General features: G+C 43.1%; 1 protein-coding gene and 1 pseudogene across 2 annotated transcripts in view; one reads left to right on the top strand and one right to left on the bottom strand.

Annotated features, from left to right (window-relative positions):
• Kntc1 (kinetochore associated 1) overlaps window positions 1–20856 on the bottom strand; it is a 143601-nt gene extending 122745 nt beyond the window's left edge. The window contains exons 1-7 of one of the 2 annotated variants that reach the window (XM_045132344.1): window positions 20737–20822; window positions 19411–19460; window positions 15541–15709; window positions 10903–11023; window positions 6331–6446; window positions 5726–5804; window positions 4106–4183 (exon numbers count right to left, since the gene is read on the bottom strand). In XM_045132344.1, coding sequence (XP_044988279.1) covers window positions 4106–4183; window positions 5726–5804; window positions 6331–6446; window positions 10903–11023; window positions 15541–15709; window positions 19411–19430 — 583 coding nt within the window. In that variant the 5' untranslated portion in view covers window positions 19431–19460; window positions 20737–20822. Of the gene's footprint in view, window positions 1–4105; window positions 4184–5725; window positions 5805–6330; window positions 6447–10902; window positions 11024–15540; window positions 15710–19410; window positions 19461–20736 lie in introns of both variants that reach the window. The other variant, XM_045132346.1, reaches the window with a different exon arrangement.
• On the top strand, window positions 560–2534 carry LOC123454168 (annotated as a pseudogene).
• Window positions 20857–21051: the final 195 nt, after the last annotated feature.

Genomic DNA, 21051 nt, shown 5'->3' with positions numbered 1-21051 from the left:
TCCCTGGGGCTGGGATTAAACGGAGAACTTGAAGTCTTACCTCTATTCACTTCTCACTCTGTGTCATAACAGCTCTTCTTTTATCTGTCTAGCTCCTTCATTAAACTACAGAAAATGGGGCTGGAGAGATGGCTCAGCAGTTAAGGAGCTTGCCTGCAAAGCCTAAGGACTTGTGTTCGACTCTCCAGATCCCACTTAAGCCAGACACACAAAGGTAAGGCAAGTGCAAGGTCGCACATGCCCACTAGGTGGGGCAAGCATCTGGAGTTCAAATTCAGTGGCTGAGGCCCTGGCATGGCAATTCTCTCTATCTTTCTCTAAAATAAAATAAAAAAATTTAACTTCAGAAAATAATGTATCTAAAATCTTGTTACATACGGAGGGCCTAACACATCGTAGATGTTACCAGAGTTTGCACAGAACAACTTCCCTCTCAGTCTTCCCTGGCTCAGAAAGCAGTATGGTCCAAACCAGTCACTTGATGCACTACACATTATTGTTCTACACTATTAAAACTCAGTAAGGCAGGAGAAATGGCTTAGGGTTAAGGTACTCGCCTATGAAGAAAAAGGACACAGGTTCGATTCCCCAGAAACCACATAAAGCAGTTGCACAAGCTGGCATTTGTGTCTGAAGGTCGTTTGCAGTGGCTAAAGGCCTAGGTGCGCCCATTCTCTTTCTATCTGACTGTCGCTCTCAAATAAATAAAATAAAAAATAGGCTCTCCTCTGCAGGCCAGGCGCCACGTCTGGGCCGGCGACAGGCGGGGGCGCACGGACCGGTTGGGGCGACCGCCCCTGTGCCAGCCTCCTGCCGCTCTCGCACGCCTGAGCCCCGAGGCGCTGGGGTATTTCCCACGCGCTGTCCGCGCTGAGAGGCGCCCGAGGCTGGGGAAGAACTTGAGTTGATGGTGCACAATATTTTGAAGGAAGTGAGGCTCAAGCTCTAGCTTTGGCCACCAACAGGACTGGCAGTGAAATGCTACAGGAGTTGTTGGAGTTCAGTCCTTCGAAATCGCTATGCCGAGTATGGGCTGCTCTGCGCTCCGACTTGCGCTCCGTGGCCTGTCATCGATGTGGGGTGCATGTATTGCAAAGTGCTTTGCTGCAGCTGCCTCGATTGCTGGGAAGTCCTGCAGAAGAGGAAGAAGAAGATGGGAAGAATGGTCCCTCCGAGACTGTGGAGGAGCTAGTCCTGGGAATAGCTTCTGAACTGTGGTGATTTTCTTTTCTACTGTGGAAACACACATGGTAGCTTCGTGGTTAGAACTCTGTTGCAGGTGTTAGGAGGGACACTTCTGGAGTCTGAGAAAGCCAGGCCTCGTGGCTCCCAATCATCTGAAGCACAAAGAACCACAGCTCGGGAATGTAAGCCAACTGATTTTGAGGTCCCTGAAGCCTTCTTGAATTGTCTTCAGGACTTGAGCTCCTGTTTTCTAAAGACTGCTGTGTTTATCACTGACAAGATCTCCAGCTTCTGTCTTCAAGTGGCCTTACAGATGTTACACTGCAAACTGCCTCAATTTTGTGCGCATCTCTGTAGTGCTGTGATTGGTTACCGGAGTACTTGCAATTCCTCAGCAGATGGCAGTCCTCTACCACTATTTTTGCGGGATCAGACGAGCTCCAGACTCTTGGAACAAGTGCTGCTGGTATTGGAGCCCCCAAGGCTCAAATGCCTGTTTGAGGATCACTTCCAGGGTCAGCTGCAGACCTTGGCTGCACATCCCATTGCTAATTTCCCTTTGCAGCGCTTATTGAATGCAATCACTAGCCCTGAGCTGCTTTCCCCCGTGGTTGAGGAGCTGAGCCCTGCCCTGGAAGCTATACTGGCTCAGGCCACACAGGAGTAGTCGTTGCCCTCATGGAGGCCGGCGCATAGTTGGGGTTCACCAAGCCCAGGTCTTACAGCTGTTGTTGGAGGCATTCCATTGTGCAGAGCCCTCCTCCCGACAAGCAGCCTGTTTGCCTCTCCTTGCCACTTTGATGGCTTATGAGGTGTACTATGAACTACTGGAGGTGGACGGCGCAGTGCCTGCGGAGCACCAGGTGGAAATGGCCTCAGCCAGAGCTCCCGGGGAAGTAACAGTACTTGGGTCTCTGCTGCTCCAGCATCTGCTATACTTCTCCCACCCAGGTCTTGTGCTTCGAAGTATGAGTGCCTTGTCAGGACCACAGCTTGTAGCTCAGGTCCAGAGCCCTGCTGGCTCCCATGTACTTGATGCCATCCTGACTAGTCCCTCCGCAGCGTCACTGTGTACTGAGGACCCTAAAGGGACAATATGTAGCTCTGGTCTGTAGCCGCCATGGCAGCTGTGTACTAGATGCCATCTGGAGCGGAGCAGTTTTGGGGGCCCAGAAGGAAATTGCTGCTGAGTTGGGGGAGCAGAGCCAGGAGCTGATAAAAGATCCTTTTGGCCACCACGTGGCTGGGAATGTGGCCCTGACTACCTGGAACGACGAGAGGCTTGGGAACAGCAGCAGAGTGCAGTGGCAAAGCGGAGGCGGACACTGAACTCAATACTTGAAGCCTGAGGCTTTGGGACCCAGGAATGGATGCTGATGGGGAGGGTGAAAGAAGTACCTGGTCCACCCCTTCCTCGTGTGAAATGGAGACAAGAAATCTTACTGGATCAGATGTGACACACACCTGTAATCTCAGCACTCAAGAGGCTGAGGCAGGGACTATCAAGAATTCAGGGCCATGCTGGCCTATATAGCCTGATGCTCCATCTGTGACCCCCACCAAAGTCAAATTGTAAACATTTTTATTTTTTTATTGGAAAATAATAATAATAAAATAAAAATAATTAAAAAAAGAAACTCAGTCCTTTCCATTTCTATGATCCTTCACCAAAAATCCATTTATTTTTATTTTTTTAATTTATGTTTATTTTTATTTATTTATTTAAGAGCAACAGAGAGAGAAAGATGCAGACAGAGAGAATGGGCACGCCAGGGCCTCCAGCCACTGCAAACAAATTCCAGACATGTGCACCCCCTTGAGCATCTGGCTAACATGGGTCCTGGGGAATCGAACCTTGAACCAAGGTCCTTGGGCTTTACTGGCAATGGCTTAACCACTAAGCTATCTCTCTAGCCCCCCCAAAGACATTTATTATTGTGTTACCTTATTTGCTTCCCAACTAAGCTGTCAACTGTTTAAAGTCTATAATCAAATATATTTTTTCAGATCTCTAGCAAAGTATATTTGAAATATGTCCAGTAACATAGGATGCAATTGAACTAAATTCTTCTTCTTTTTTTTTTTTTTTTTTTTTTTTTTGCTTTTTCAAGGTAGGGTCTCACTCTAGCCCAGGCTGACCTGGAATTCTCTATGTAGCCTCAGGGTGGCCTTGAACTCATGGCAATCCTCCTACTTCTGCCTCCCGAGTGCTGGGATTAAAGGTGTGTGCCACCACACCCGGCTGAACTAAATTATTCTTTCAAGAAATATTTCCTCAGGAGGCATAGGTAAAGGATCGCCATGAGTTCAAGGCCAGCCTGGGATTACAGAGTAAGATCTAAGTCAGCCTGAGTTAGAGTGAGAACATACTTCAAGAAACAATTAAAACTAACAAGAGTAATTGGGGCTTGTACGATCACTTTGTGGTAAAGGTGCTGGCCTGCAGAGCTAAAGGACTTCAGATTGATTCACCAGGACCCACGTAAGCCAGGTGCACAAAGGGTGCATAGGTCTGAAATTTGTATGCAGTGACTGGCGGCCCTGGCATGCTCGTACCCTCCCTCCCGCCCCTCTCAAATAAATAAATAAAAAGAATAAAAATGCACATTTAAAAAAAAAGAATATTTAAGGGGCTGGATAGGTGGCTTACTGGCTAAAGGCACTTGTTTGTAAAACCAGACAGCCTTGACTCAATTCTCCAGTACCTACACAAAGCCAGATGTACAACGTGGCACATGCATCTAGAGTTCATTTGCTGTGTCAGGATGCCCTGGTGTGCTCACACTCTCTGTGTCTCTGTCTCCATCTTTCCCATAAATAAGGAAATAAATAAATAAATAAATAATATTAAAACAATTTAAAAAGATATATGAAAACTAATAAATAATGTTGCAAATCAATAAGAGAGTATATTACCTACCTTGATCAATTTTTAAAAGCTGAAGGTTTGTAATATAAAAAAATCCATTGTTTGTAAGAAGTAACATATAATAAGTACCTATTAAAATAAAATCAAAATCAGTTATCTAAAAGGCAGGTGGATGTGAAATTCAAACTAATACCTGGAACTAGATTAATATTAAGTTTAAAAAAAGAGAAGGTGGCCAAGCATGGTGACACATTCCGGCATTCCAGCATTTGGGAGACAGAGGTAGGAGAATCACTGTGAATTTGTGGCCAGCCTGGGACTACACACCACATGCATGAATAAATAAATAAATAAAATAAATCTTAAAAAAAAAACAACTTGAGATCCACTAACTAAATAAAAATGAATTTCTTTAAAACAAGTATTTTAAAGCCAAATTTCAGCCAGGTGTGATAGTGCACACCTTTAATCCCAGCACTTGTGAGGTAGAGATAGTAGGATCACTGTGAGTTAAAGGCCACCCTGAGACTACACAGTGAATTCTAGGTCTGGGCTAGAGTGAGACCCTACCTCAAAAAACAAAAAGAACACCACAAAACAACAACAAAAAATAATAAAAAAAAATTTCACTTGATATATAAAAATACTGTTATAAAAAATTAAAACCCATAACATTCTAAAGGAATACTTTCTCTCTTCCAATCTATATGACTATTAAAACTGTCATAAAAAAAAAGAAGAGGTCACAGTATTATGTTTAGGAAAAGTTCATGTTTAATCATCTGAAAACAACTAAGATAAAAAAAATCATCTCTGGGGCTGGAGGAATGGCTTAGCAGTTAAGGTATTTACCTGCAAAGCAAAAGGACCCAGGTTCGATTCCCCAGGACCCACATTAGCCAGATACCCAAGGGTGCACACATGTCTCGAGTTTGTTTCCAGTGGCTGGAGTCCCTGGCACACCCATTCTGTCTCTCTCTCTCTCCCTCACCCTCGTTCTCTATTAAATAAATAACTAAAAATAAATAAATTAAAATTGTCTCTGGAGCTAGGCATAGTGGTACATGCCTCTAATCCCAGCACTTGGGAGGCAGAGAGGTAGGTGAATCACCATGAGTTTGAGGCCACCCTGAGACTACACAGTGAATTCCAGGTCAGCCTTGACTAGAGTGAAACCCTACCTCAAAAAAAAAATTCTCTGGGGCTAGATATGGAACAGCAGTTAAGGAAGGAACTTGCCTATAAAGCCTAATGCCCTAGTGTTAGATACCCTAGTACCCTCATAAAGCCAGATGCACAAGGTGGCACATACATCTAGAGTTCATCTGCAGTGGCTGGGAGGCCTGGCATTCTCTGTATGTCTTTTGCAAATAAAAAAATATTTTAAATTTTTTAAAAATTCATTTCTGTGGGGAGGTAATATGATTGAGAATGGAATTTCAAACAGGAAAGTGTGGGGGTGGGGAGGGAGGGAATTACCATGGGATATATTTTATAATCATGGAAAATGTTAATAAAAATTTAAAAAAACAAAAAAAATTCATTTCTGATAATTATATCAACAGAAAACAACATAAGTAGCAATAATTTATACTACTTACTAAACATAAGTATGAATTTATGACTGAGTATTCATCAGAAGTCATGCAAACAAAATTCATGAAAACTTACCTTCATTTGAACCATCTTTGTCAATAATGAGATTCCGGTAAGTACACTGATACTCATCATTAGCCTTCTCAACAAAAGCCTAATTGTAAATGAATTTCAAATGACAAGATTAAATAGCAAAATAACAATGAGGAAGCCCTATTTATCAATCACCATCAGAAATAATTCTGTCTATATTCTAAACACTTTAGTTTGAGAAAGGAAAATTATTATTTTGTTTATGGTTTGTCAAGGCTGGGTCTCCCTCTAGCTCAGGCTGAGCTGGAACTCCAGGCTCAGGGTGGCCTTGAACTCACAGAGATCTTCCTATCTCTGCCTCCTGAGTGCTGGGATTAAAGGCACGTTGTCATCACGCCTATCAATTATTTCATTTTTGTAAGGCAGGCTCCCACTCTACCCCAGGCTGATCTTGAACTCACTCTGTAGCCCCAGGCTTGAACTCATAGAAGTTATTTATGGTCCTATATCTCAACCTCCCAAGTACTGGGATCAAAGGCAGGCAACACCATGCCGGGCCCTTCTTTTACGTTAAACACAAGTAAAATAAAAACTTGCTAAAATATTAGTTAAATAAGAGATTATTTAAATGGAAATTAAGATCTTACATTAGTGAATAAGGTTTGCTTTGATGTTACATGAATAAGATGTAAGTTACCACTTCTCTCCCCAACGAAAAGAAATTTTCCTTCTTGACACAGGCCAACTACATCCACTTCAGTATCTGAAAATTTAAAATCAAGGTTACAAGCTTCCTTCAAAAATGTTTGCCGGGGCCGGGGGTGGTGGTGCACTCAGGAGGCAGAGGTGGGAGGATCACCATGAGTTCGAGGCCACCCTGAGACTACACAGCGAATTCCAGGTCAGCCTGAGCTAGAGTGAGACCCTACCTTGGAAAAAAAAAAAAAAAAAGTTTATTTTCAGTGGCTTAATGATTAAACCACTTGACTGCAAAGCCTTAGGACCCAGGCTTGATTCCCCGATACCCACATAAAGCCAGGTGTATCTGGTCTGGAGTTCATTTGCAACACTAGAAGCCCTGGCACGCATGCACTCTATCTCTCTTTGAAAACAAATAGAAACTTTTTTTTTTTTTTTTTGGTTTTTCTAGGTAGGGTCTCACTCTGGTCCAGGCTGACCTGGAATTCACTATGGAGTCTCAGGGTGGCCTCGAACTCTCGGCGATCTTCCTACCTCTGCCTCCCAAGTGCTGGGATTAAAGGCGTGCGCTAGCACACTCTGTTTTGATAAAAACATTTTTAATGCATATTTCTGGGCTGGAGAGATGGCATAGAGGTTAAGGACCTTGTTTGCAAAGTCTAAGGACCCATGTTCAACTTTCCAGATCCCCCGTCAGCCAGACGCACAAGGTGACACAAGCACAAAAGGTCACACACGTGCACAAGATGGTGCACACGTCCAGAGTTCAATGACACTGGCTGCAGATGCTGGCCTGCCAATTCTCTCTCTCTCTCATGCTTTCTCTGTTTCTCACTCTTTCATAAAAAGAAAAAAAAAAATGCTTATTTTCAGCCAGGTGTGGTAGTGCTTGCCTTTAATCCCAGTACTCAGGAAGCAGAGATAGGAGGATCATTGTGAGTTTGAGGCCACCCTGAGAGTACACAGTGAATTCCAGGTCAGCTTGGGCTATAGTGAGACCCTACCTCAAAAAAACAAAGAAAGTTTACTTATTTATTTGCATGTTTGTGTGTGCATGTGGATACACACCAGGACATCCAGCCACTGCAAACAAATACCAGATGCTTGGGTCACTTTGTGCGTCTGGCTTTTCCTAGGTGGCTGAGGAATTGAACCTGTTCTTGTAGACTTTGGAAGCAAGTACCTTTATCTCTGAGCCGTAACGCCAACCAATTAATTTATTCTTAAATTCATGTTCACATGTACTTAAAGCCCTTTAACTCAAAGAATTAATTCACACATTCACAAATTTTTAATTATTATTATTTTAATTTTTATTTTATTTTATTTTTTATTTGAGAGCGACAGACACAGAGAGAAAGACAGATAGAGGGAGAGAGAGAGAATGGGCGCACCAGGGCTTCCAGCCTCTGCAAATGAACTCCAGACACGTGCGCCCCCTTGTGCATCTGGCTAAGGCGGGACCTGGGGAACCGAGCCTCGAACCAGGGTCCTTCGGCTTCACAGGCAAGCACTTAACCGCTAAGCCATCTCTCCAGCCCTATTATTTTAATTTTTGAGGCAGGGTCTTGCTCTAGTCCAGGCTGACCTGGAATTCACTATGTATTCTCAGGGTGGTCTTGAACTCACAGTAATATTCCTACCTCTGCCTCCTGAGTGCTGGGATTAAAGGCGTGTGCCGCCACACCTGGCTAAATTTTTTTTCCACTTTTTATTTATTTATTTGAGAGCGACAGACAGAGAAAGAGGCAGATAGACAGAGAGAGAGAGAGAGAGAGAGAGAGAGGGAGAGAATGGGTGTGGCAGGGCCTCCAGCCACTGCAAATGAACTCCAGACACGTGAGCCCCCTTGTGCAGCTAGCTAACTTGGGTCCTGGGGAAATCAAGCCTTGAACTGGGGTCCTTAGGCTTCACAGGCAAGCACTTAACCACTAAGCCATCTCTCCAGCTCTATTTTATTTTTATTTTAGAGGTAGGGTCTTGCTTTAGCCCAGGCTGACCTGGAATTCACTATGTATTCTCAGGGTGACCTTGAACTCTTGGTGATCCTCCTACCTCTGACTCCTAAGTGCTGGAATTAAAGGCGTGATCCACCACGCTTGGCTGACCAAAAGATTTTTCCTGCAAATTTCATAACTTCGTTTTTCTTTACCACTGAGTAGAACTCCATTGTATAAATGTGCCACATCTTCATTATTCACTCATCAGTTGAGGGACATCTAGGCTGGTTCCATTTCCCAGCTATTATGAATTGAGCGGCAATAAACATGGTTGAGCATGTACTTCTAAGGAAATGAGATGAGTCCTTAGGATATATGCCTAGGGGTGCTATAGCTGGGTCATATGGTAGATCAATTTTTAGCTGTCTTAGGAACCTCCACACTGATTTCCACAATGGCTGGACCAGATTGCATTCCCACCAACAGTGTAGAAGAGTTCCTCTTTTTCCACATCCCCACCAGCATTTAAGATCATTGGTTTTCATGATGGCTTACCAAAAGATTTTTATAGTGCTCTGTATTCTAAAACTATTCAAATATCTGCTGAAGACCTTGAAAATATAAACGAGATGTAGGAACTTGAGCATGAACTCAAACACAAAATCTACAAAGCAAAGCAAAAATCATTTTTTTAAATGCGGCAAGGCTGATGCCTCAGTTGTTAAAGCATGTACCATGCAAGCTTGAATGCCTCAGCTTGGATGCCCAAGCACGCACACAATGTCAAGCACAGAGGTGAATGTGTGTAGTCCCAAGGCACAGCAGGCAGATCCCCAAAGGAAGCTGGCTAGCTAGGTGGCCACAGTGAGCTCAGAGTTCAAGGAGAGACGCTGTCTCAATAAGTAAGGTGAAGAGGAACTGAAGACACCAAATAAGAAAGAAACCTCTAGGGCTGGAGAGATGGCTTAGCAGTTAAGCACTTGCCTGTGAAGCCTAATGACCTCGGTTCAAGGCTCTATTCACCAGGACCCACGTTAGCCAGATGCAGAAGGGGTGCACGCGTCTGGAGTTCATTTGCAATGGCTAGAAGCCCTGGCGCGCCCACTCTCCTCTCTCTCTCTGTCTGTCGCTCTCAAATAAATAAAAACAACAACAAAAAGAAACCTCTAGCTTATGCATACACAGAAACACATGTGCTCACACACGTAAGAAAACACATGCACACACCACACACATTCAAAATTAGACACAATTTTTAAAAATCTCAAAAATCTGCAAGAAAACCAAATCATTGCTTTATTGCTTTCTGATGACACTCACTATTGTCTTGAAAGATAAGTAAAGTTTGTTTCTTAAAACAATGCAGGGAGGGGGGGAGGGAGGGTATTACCATGGGATTTTTTTTTTATAATCATGGAAAATGTTAATAAAAATTGAGAAAAAAAGAAGCACAATAAAAAAATAAATAACACAGGGCTGGAGAGATGGCTTAGCATTTAAGAAGCTTACCTGCAAAGCAAAAGGTCCCAGGTTCAATTCCCCAGTACCCACATAGGTTAGATGTACAAGGTGGCACATGTGTCTGGAGTTTGTCTACAATGGCTGGAGGCTATGGTGTACCCATTCTCTGTATGTACCTGTGTCTTTCTTGTTTTCTAATAAATAAATAAAAATATTTTTAAAGAGTGGAATAATGAAAATATAGCGCATAAGAAATCAACTCAGTAGCAGAGGCCAGTAAGTTAAAAAGGAGATATAAAGAGAAGAGAAAGGAAGGGAGGAGGGGACTTGATAGGTTGGTATTGTATATATGTAAGTAGAATGATTGAGATGGGGAGGGGATATGATGGAGAATGGAATTTCAAAGGGGAAAGTTGGGGGAAGGGTATTACCATGGGATATTTTTTATAATCATGGAAAATGTTAATAAAAATTGAGGGGGGAGAAAAAAAAGAAAGAAATCAACAGCATGGTAAATTTGACTTCCGATGTATTTAATTTTTAAAGAATATTTATTACCCATAAGCACTATGTCATCTCTCTTGTCACCTCCACTCCCCCTTTTTAAAATCTTTGATATCATCCTGGAATCCACTTTTTAAAATATATTTTACTCTTACTTGTTTATTTGATAGAGAAAACAGGAGAGAGAGAAGAGAGAATGGGCATGCCAGGGCCTCCAAACACTGCAAACAAACTCCAGATGCATACACCACCTTGTGCATCTGGCTTATGTGGGTCCTGGGGAATAGAACCTGGATCCTTAGGATTTGAAGACTACTTAACCACTTACTTAACCACTAAGCCATTCCTACAGCCCATCTCCAGCCCTTTTAAAAATATTTTATTTTTATTTATTTATTTGAGAGACAGAAAGAAGGGGGGGGGGGGAGAATGGGCATGCCAGAGCATCCAGCCACTGCAAACAAACTCCATGCATGGACTTAGTTAACCTTAATCTGGCTTACATGGGTCCTGTCCAGATCTTTAAAAATCTATATATTGATTTACTTATTGGGAGAGACAGAGAGAAACAGAAATAAACTGGCAGATACAGAGGCAAAAGTTTATTAGACTTACCAAATATAAGATGTAATTGAAGTGATTTGCAAATACTGTCAAGGAGTATCACTGATTGGTCAGCTATAATTATAAAGCCATCACTTAAGCTGCCTGCTTGTATCTTTGGATTTAATGAGGCCTGTGAGTGGGGAAAACATGACCAAAATTAAAAAAAATTTTGTTTGTTTTGTTTTTGAGCTGGGGTCTCACTCTGTCCCAGGCTGACCTGGAATTCACTAAGGAATCACAGGGTGGCCTTGAACTCATGGTGATTCTCCTACCTCTGCTTCCCAAGTGCTGGGATTAAAGGCGTGCGCCACCACACCCAGCAAAATATTTTTATATCAATTTAACAGTGCGTAATAACATCCTCATATACTCACATAACTAGCTAGGACAGTACAAAACATGGCTTTTTTCTTCAATTTACCTATTAAGCTAGTCATCAAGTTTTTCTTTGAATGGTATATCTTAAATTCTACCAGTATCCTAAGTAGGGGAAGAGACCACGATAGATAGGGAACAGCAAAGGATTCTTGCAAATCCCTTGTCTTCAAACAAGTGATATGTTATAGGATCCAGGCATTAACATGAATAAATGAATCAAGCCTCAACAGTTTCTTTTTCTTTTTTAAACATTTTTATTTATTTCTTTGATAGAGAAAGAGGGAGAGAGAAAAAATGGGCAAGCCAGGGCCTCCAGCCACTGCAAATGAACTCCAGATGCATGTGCTCCCTTGTACATCTGGCTAACATGGGTCCTGAAGAATTAAACTTGGGTCCTTTGGCTTTGCAGGCAAATGCTTTAAGCACTAAGCCATCCCTCCTGCCCTCTTTCTTTTTAGAGGGAGGGTCTTAGTCTAGTTCAGGGTGACCTGAAATTCACCATGTAATCTCGGGGGTGGGGGGGCTCAAACTCACAGTGATCCTCCTACCTCTACCTCCTGAGTGCTAGGTTTAAAGGCATATGCCACCACACCCAGCTTTTCTTTCTTTTTAATATTTGATTTTTTTCTTTATTTATTTGAGAGAAAGTGAAAGAATGGGTGCACCAAGGCTTCCAGCCACTACAAAGGAACTGCAGATGTGTGCACCCCCTTGTGCATCTGGCCTACATGGGTCCAAGGGAACTGAACCTAGGTCCTTTGGCTTTGCAGGCAAGTGCCTTAACCACTAAGCCATTTATCCAGCCCAAGCCTCACCCTTTTCATTTCTTCTCAAATTAAGGTCTTACTCCAGCCCAGGCTGACCTGAAACTGAAAGGACTAAGCCGACCATAGAAACTCCATTTTGTTAAACATCCTCCATTTTGTTCATATATTCTTTTTGACATCAAGTTCAAGGAATAACCAAGCTATTTCCCTGTAACTGAGCCAACCAAGAAGTCAGATCCCCTCTCAGAATACCCTCCTAGCTTGCCAACATCCTGGAACCAAAACAACCAGTTCCTTAGCTACAGTTACAGAGTTTCTCTCCACCTGGATCCCACCAGTCTTGTTAAAGGTCACCCCAACTCCTCCCTGAAACTGTTACCTTGTTTGTTCAGCAGTTGGTTGTAGTTTTTCTTTAAAAGGCCTGTGGGCCACCCCTTCTGTCACAATTGAACTCCCGAGTCTGGCTGCATCCCTGATCAATCAGCTTTGCATTACATTGGCTTTAATAAATTTCTTTGGTTTTCGTTGAGCTCAAGCAGTCTCTGCTTCATTATTTGTGTGACCCCTGACCCAACATTTTGGGGGCCTCATCCGGGATCATGCAATTTTGGGGGGGAAAGAGATTCCTGGTCACAGGCTGGCCGGTAAGTGCTTTCAGGTTTCTCTTTTTGGTTTTCTGGTGTTTAGACAATTTGGGGCTCAACGGAGAACAGGAGGATGCACTATTGGTCTCAGAGCTGGAGGGGACCAGGGGATGCCTTGACCCCTCCTCTGGCCATTGGGTTATTCATCTATGACCCTTTCGACTGGTTTGGTTGGGGTTGTCAATCACAGGTAGCCCCCAACACAGTGCTCTTCCCTCTGTTTTGTCCAGTTTGTCTTCTCTATTTTTTTTCGTTTTGTCTCTGTCATAGTCATTGTCCTTTGTTTTTCTGTGTCCCTCAACTTTATTTTAACCATGGGGAATTCTTCCTCCTAGCCCTCAACCTCCCTTGATCTTGTCCTCTCCCACTTTAAGGATTTTCAGGAAGCTGCAGCAGTCTCGGCAGCCAAAGTGAAACCTGGAAAACTCAGGACCTTTTGCTCCCTTGAGTGGCCTAGCTTCCAGGTTGAAGACTTGAACCTGATTCTTAAAACCCAGAAGATTATCTTTGGCCACCCTGGCCACCCAGACCAAGTACCCTATATTGTGGCTTGGTACTACCTCCTCTTTGAGCCCCTTCCCTGACTTAAACCTCTGGTTCCTTTTACTAACAAGTCCGCCATCCCATCACTGCCACCCAGGGGGAATGAGAAGAATTGGCCTCCAGAAAGTACTCCCTCCTTCAGGCTCTCCTGAGGAAGATCTCCCCCCTCCCTATAATCTGCGGCAAGGCCACTCCTGGCTGAGCCGAGCCCGTCTCCCCAGCCCTCATTTTCTCTATCTCTCTCCCCAAAGTAAATAAACAAAAATAAGATATTTTTTTAAATTTAAGTATACGTATATTTATTATTTATAATATTTATGAATCACATGTTCCACTGGAAGTCAGTCAGTATAATCACATGTAAAGCTGCATAAAGAATAAATTAATTTGGATTTTGTTTGAGGTAGAGTCTTACTTTGGCCCAGGCTGACTTGGAATTCACTATATAGTCTCAGACTTGTCTCAAACTCGCAGCAATCCTACCTCTGCCTCCTGAGTACTGGGATTAAAGGCATACACCACCACATGGCCTCTCCCATTTTTTTGCAATCCTACCTCTGCCTCCTGAGTACTGGGATTAAAGGCATACACCACCACATGGCCTCTCCCATTTTTTTTTTTTAATTCTTTAATATAGGGCTAAAGAACAAACCCATGACATACAACCTCATCCTTATTTCTGTTGTTTTAAGCTCAGCCAATTGTATTCTGTCTTGTGTGTTTTTAATTAATCTTAGTTTTTATAAATCAGCTTGTAACATTTTACAAGGGATATATGGTTGTATTCCTATTATTATTATTTGGGGCTTCTTAAATATTTTTATTTATTTGAGAGAGACAAAAAGAGGCAGAGAGGGAGAGAAAAAAAGAATATGTGTACTAGGGCTTCCAGCCACTACAAATTCCATACGCATGCACCTGTGCATCTGGCATACGTGGGTCCTAGAGAATTGAATCTTAGTCCTTTGGCTTTGCAGGCAAGCACCTTAACTGCTAAGCCATCTCTCCACCACCAACACCCTCCTTTTTTGAGGCACTATCTCACGCTCTAGCTTAGATTAGCATGGAACTCAACTCACAGTGATTCTTTGCCTCAGCCTCCAAAATGCTGGGATTACAGGCATGAGTTAGCCACCACTACTGACTTTTTTGTTTGCTTTGGTTTTAACTTTTCCAGGTGGGGTGTTACTTTAGCCCAGGCTGGCCTGGAACTTAGTTGGTCACTCCAGGCTCGCCACAAGCTTATAGGAACTCATGGCAATCTTACCTCACCTCCCCAAGTGCTGGAAATACAGGCATGATCCAAGCTTCTCCCTTTGTTTTTATATTTCCTTTTTTATTTTACTTTTTATTTATTTATTTTTGGTTTTTCAAGGTAGGGTCTCACTCTAGCCCAGGCTGACCTGGAATTCACTATGAAGTCTCAGGGTGGCCTTGAACTCATGGCGATCCTCCTACCTTTGCCTCACAAGTGCTGGGATTAAAGGCGTGCGCCACCACACCTGGCTTTTTTTTTTAGTGTTTTGAGGTAGGGTCTGGTTCTAGCCCAGGCTGACCTGGAAGTCACTACATAGTCTCAGGGTGGCTTCAAGGAGATCCTTCTATCTCTGCCTCTGGGTTCAGGAAGACTCCATAATTTCATTAACAAGCCAAGGGAAGTGAAGACTTGTTGCACTTTTTCCAAGAAAAAAATCTTTAAATGGGTATACTGCTGCAAGCCGACAATCCCAGCATATAGGAGGCTGGGGTAGGAGGATCACCAGAGTTTGAGGCCTGGGTGGGCTACAGGGTTCCAGGTCACCCTGGGCTAGGGTGATACCCTACTTTGAGATCTCCCCCAAATAAAATAAAAAAGTTAAAGTATATGTGGTAGGACATGCCATCAGTCCCAGCACTCAGGAGGAAGTAGTAGGAGAATCACCATTAGTTCAAGGCCAGCCTAGACTACAGAGTGAGACTCTATCTCAGAAAATAATAATAGTGGTCTGGAAAGATGACTCAGCCATTAAAGGTGCTTGCTTGTAAAGCCTGGCAGTGAGGGTTCAATTCCAGAGTGCCCATATAAAGCCAGATGCACAATGTGACACTTGTGTCTGGAATTTGTTTGCATTCCTGGTGCGTCTCTCTCTCATAAATAAATAAAAAATGTCAAGAGGAGGTATGAAGGATTCAGGTCTGGAAATTCTGGTCTGGGATGATGCAGGAGGAAGTCAATTCAGATTTCCAGCATCCTGTGACTCAACCTTGATTTGTAAGAGGCAGTGTATTCATTTGATTAGACATTCACATGCAATAAAACAGGGTCAAACCATTACCTTTTCAGAGGAGATCTTCACAAGCAAATCTACTTGATACAAAGCAGTCTCATTTTCTTTTCTTAAACCAACGCTTAGGTATCCACTTCCTGTATCATCACTGTTTAGCAACTCAATATCATTCCACATGTTTCTGAGAATGCCTTTCTGAATCAGGCAGTACTCTTTCCTGTGACAACATGGAAAATTACAGACAAAATTATCTTCTTACATAGAATCAAATTCCCTACTCAAAAAAGCAAAAGCCAAAAACTAACATCAACACATTTAAAGATCTTGTCATTAGAACAATTTCTGTGCTCATCAGTACTTTGGACCAATAAGGTAAGTAGATAATACCTGGACCAAAACAGATCAAAGCTGGGTGTGGTAGCATACTCCTTTAATCCCAGCATTTGGGAGGCAGAGGTAGGAGGATCGCTGTGAATTCAAGGCCACCCTGAGACTAGTGAATTACAGGTCAGCCTGAGCTAGAGTGAGACCCTACCTTGGAAAAAAAAAAAGTAGCTTGGGATGGCACTTTAGTCGGTAAAGTGCTTATCTAATATACATGAAGCCTTGGGTTCTATCCCAGTATAGCATAAATCAACCAAGTTCGTGCACACCTGTAAAGTCAGCACTGGAGAAGTAAAGGCAAGAAGACTAGAAGTTCAAGGTCATCCTCAGCTACATTGCGATTTCCAGGCTAGCTTGTGATACATGAGACTTTATCTCAAAAACAAACAAAAAAAATGATGATTTTCTTTTACAATGCAGGCAAAAATTTTATTAGCAGGGGGCTGGAGAGATGGCTTAGTGGTTAAGGCGCTTGCCTGCAAGGCCAAAGGACCTCGGTTTGATTCTCCAGTATCCATGTAAACCAGATTCACAAGTTGGCGCACGCTTCTGGAGTTCATTCGCAGTGGGTGGAATCCCTTCTCCATTCTCTTTCTCTCTCATTCTGCCTCTTTCCCTCTCTCAAATAAATAAATAAAAATAAAATATTTTTAAAGTATTTAAAAATTTTTTATTAGCAGATAAAGCTAAAGTATGGACAGGGAGAGTATATGCTATAAGAAAACAACAGGCTCCCTAAGACAGAGTTGAAAACAAATAATAAAGAGTTCTTGCACTGGAGAAATGGCTTAGCAGTTAAAGCACTTGCCTGCTAAGCCAAAGGACCCAGTTTTCATTCCCCAGTATCCATGTAAAACCAGATGCACAAGGTGGTGTTTGTGTCTGGAGTGCATTTGCAGTGGCTACAGGCCCTGGTGTGCCCATTCTCTCTTTCTTTTCTGCTTCTTTCTCTCTTAAATAAATAAATATTTAAAAAAAAAAAAAAAGCCGGGTGTGGTGGCACACGCCTTTAATCCCAGCACTCGGGAGGCAGAGGTAGTAGGATCACCATGAGTTCAAGGCCACCCTGAGACTACAGAGTTAATTCCAGGTCAGCCTGGACCAGAGTGAGACCCTACCTCAAAAAAAAAAAAGAAAAAAATAGTTCTAGAGCCAGGTGTGGTGGTGCACACCTTTAATCCTAGCACTTGAGAGGCAGAGGTAGGAGGACTGTTGTGCGTTCGAGTCCACCCTGAAAATACATAGTGAATTCCATGTCAGCCTGAGCTAGAGTGAGACCCTACCTTGAAAAAAAAAACAAACTGTTCTAGAACATACAGCACAGGGAAGGGACAATTTTACTTGTGACTTATTGCTTTCACAGTGACCAGCTACTGATCTTGGAGAAGTACCTCAATCTTCCTTTTCCCTTTTTTTTTTTTTTTTTTCCCTCCTGTATTTGAGAGAGCGAGCAAGAAAAAGGCAGATATATAAAAATGGGCATGCCAGGGCCTTCAGCCACTGCAAACAAACTTCAGATGCATGCACTACCTTGTACATCTGGCTTATGTGGGTCTTGGGGACTTGAATCTGAGACCTTTGGCTTTGCAGGCAGGTGCCAGATCCCCCAGTTTTCTAATCTATAAAATATGAATTATAGCTGGGCGTGGTGGCACACACCTTTAATCCTAGCACTTGGGAAGCAAATCGCTATGAGTTTAAGGCCTTTCTGAGACTACATAGTGAGTTCCAGGTCAGCCTTAGCTAGAGAGAGACCCTGAAAAATCGAAAAACGACAAAAAGAATTATAGACAAGTATGGTGGCATACCCCTGCAATCCTAGCTTTCGAGAGGCAGAAGTGGAAGAATCATTGCAAGTCTGAGGCCAGCCTGGTCTGCACAGTAAGTTCCAGACCAGCCAGGGATACACAGCAAATCCTTGTCTAAGAAAAAGGAGAAAAGTAGTTGGGTCTAAAATTAGAGTTTTGAAGTGGGCTTCGTTCTTCCATTTACTTTTTTGGACAGATACTTACTCTAGGTTGTTAGGATTTGCCTTATCCACTGAGCCATCTCTCCACCCCCTCCCCATTTTTTTTCTGAGACAGGATGTCATGGATGTTACCCAAACTACCCTTGAACCCAGGACCATCTTGCCCGCAGCCTCCCAACTGCTGGGAATATAGGCATGAGGCACCAAACTCAGCTACTCATGGCAGATACTCAATTTTGAACATTGATAATTTGTTGTTGGTGAAATGGGAAACCTTTGGAATTTAAGGAACATAAGAAAAGCGTTCCTACTAAGAACATAAACAGGTTAAAAAAAAAAAAAAAAGCATATTAAGGATAGTTGTAGTTGCCAGGGGTGGTGGCACACATCTTTAATGCCAGCACTCAGAAGGCAGAAGTAGGAGGATCACCATGAGTTTGAGGACACCCCAGGACTACACAGGTAATTCCAGGACAGTTTGGGCTAGAGTGAGACCCTACCTTAAAAAGAAAAAGAGAAATAAAAAAAAAATTAAAAATTAAAAAAAAGAAAAAGAGAGGGGGGTAGTTAAGGCCGGCTCATTTGCAGTGCCTAGAGGCCCTGGTGTACCCATTCTCTCTCTAATAAATAAAGAATAGTTATAGCAGCTGATGCTTGAAGTGGAGATTGGGATGAGATTAAGATATTAGAGGGGTGAGCATAAAATTTTACGGGTTTGTTTCTTACATATATAAAACAAATAAATACTACCCTACTCAGTCTACAAATTTTGTTTTGTTTTTTTGAGGTAGGGTCTCACTCTAGCACAGGTTGACCTGGAATTTACTACGTAATCTCAGGGTGTCCTCAAACTCATGGTGATCTTCCTACCTCTGCCTCCCAAGTGCTAGGATTAAAGGTGTCCATCACCACCCCAAGCTTACAAATGTTTTGAACACTTATTATGTGTAAGATACTGCTCTAGGAGCTGGAAATAGTTGTGAGTGAGATAAAAGTATCTTTGCCATTATGAAGGTGAATTCATTTAGAAACAACAAGAAATGCCTAACATGTCTAGTATTCTTTTTTTTTTTTTTAACATGTTTACTTATTAGAGAGGAAAAAAAGAGGAAGGAGAATGTGCATGCCAGGATCTCTTGCCAGTGCAAACAAACTCCAGACACATGTAGCACTTGGTGCATCTGGTTATACATGGGTACTAGGGAATGGAACCTGGGCTAGGAGGCTTTGCAAGCAAGCAAGCACTTTAACTGCAAAGACATAACTGCAGCCCCTCATGGCATTTTGGAGGGGGGGGGGTTCGAGGTGCCGTCTCCCTGTAGACCAGGCTGACCTGGAATTCACTCTTTAGTCTCAAGGTGGCCTTGAACTCATAGCAATCTTCCTACTTTAGCCCCTCCTCTACCCCCCCACCAAGTACTGGGGTTAAAGGCATGCACCATCATGCCTGGTTGCCCTCAAGTATCCTTATGTCCAGAAGTTTTATTCATTTTATCTGCACAATTTATTTTACAGTTGAGGAATTTAATCTCTGTCACATTAATTAAATAATTAACTAGGGTTACCTGAAGAAAGTAAATGGCATAAAGCAAGTGTTGCAGTCAGCTTCATGTTGCTAGCAGAACAGCAGACCAAGAACAGTTTGTGGAGGAAAGGGCTTATTTTGGCTTACAGACTCAACAGAAAGCTCCATGATGGCAGGGGAAAACAATGACACTAGCAGAAGGTGGACATCACCTCCTGGCAACATCAGGCAGACAACAGCAACAGGAGAATATGCCAAACACTGGCAAAGGAAAGCTGGCTATAACACTGCACGTCCCCAACAATACACTAGTCTGCAGGAGGATCCAGTTACCAAACTGCCACCACCTGGGGAACCAGCATTCAGAACACACAAGTTTTTTGTTTGCTTTTTGAGGCAGGGTCTCCCTCTAGTTCAGGCTGATGTGGAATTCACTATGTAGTCTCAGGGTGGCCTAGAACTCTCGGCAATCCTACCTCTGCCTCCCAAGTGCTGGGATTAAAGGCGTAAGCCACCACACCCAGCCGAACACCTAAGTTTATATGGGACACCTGAATCAACCACAGCAAGTAAGTAGCTTAAGTAGCTTCATATATATGTCCACTTTCAATAGTTAGAATGCCTCCTGCCAAAATAATGATACCTAAATAATGAAGGATAATCAGATGTGAGGGCAGAGTGATTTGGTAAGGTAAAGAGCTGTGAGACCTAAATGACAGAAAGCCACTTATACCAAGCTCAAGAACAGTGATGCAGTCAGTCAAGGGCGCAAAGGCTCAGAGATTGGAAACAGGTTAGACAGCTGTGGAGCCACGCCAAAAGTCGATGATGGTGCAAGAACGGACTTCAAGATTGGCTTTTAAATGTTTATTCATTAGAGAATGTGCGTGTGTGCGCGCGCCTCTGGCCACTGCAAATGAACTACAGACACATGCATCGCTCTGCGTCTGGCTTTATATGGGTACTGAGGAATGGATCCCAGGCCGTCAGGATTTGCAAGCAAGTGGCCTTAACCGCTGGGTCATTTTTCCAGCCCAAGACTAGATTTTTCTATGTAGTGCAAGACACTAAGCAGACGAGATTAGATGGTAGCTGTTTTGGTATCACTGGCTGCAGGACGGAAAACAGATTAGAGAACGAAATGAAACGCTGCCAATTAAGTATCTAACCGCTCAGATGGCCTGCCATCAAGAACAGCTTGTAGCCGGGCTTGGCGGCGCACTTGGGAAGCAGAGGTAGGAAGAACAGCCTGCAACCAATCTCCCTCCAGAGTGGAAAGCGCACCCTCCGCGGAAAGAGCTGAAGCAACTATTTCCACTTGATCCCACCTCCCCGCTACGGAGAGCAGCGCGGTTGCCCGCCTCACCTGCAGTCGAAGAAGCTAAGAGAACACAGAAGTACTTTACCGACTCACTTAACCGACTCTACTCTCAAGCTTCCAGACCATGGATTTAAATTGGCGGGAGAATACCACGTCCAACCCCTTCTACGGGGGCCGGAGAAGGGCAAAATTCCTTCACAATCTAAATAGGAAGTGGCCCCACCCTAATTCAAACTCATTTTCCGAGGTACTCTAGGCCCCGCCCACATCCCAGGCTTTAAGCCTTTCCCTTCGAAATCCTAGCCAATCAGTAGCTCTAATCGCGTTGTTATAGAAACTCTTATCACCACCCCTTTCCTC

The sequence above is a fragment of the Jaculus jaculus genome, chromosome 13 (genome assembly GCF_020740685.1).
Source record: "Jaculus jaculus isolate mJacJac1 chromosome 13, mJacJac1.mat.Y.cur, whole genome shotgun sequence".
NCBI classification, from domain to species: Eukaryota; Metazoa; Chordata; class Mammalia; order Rodentia; family Dipodidae; genus Jaculus; species Jaculus jaculus.
This window is presented reverse-complemented; position numbering and strand designations above follow the sequence as displayed.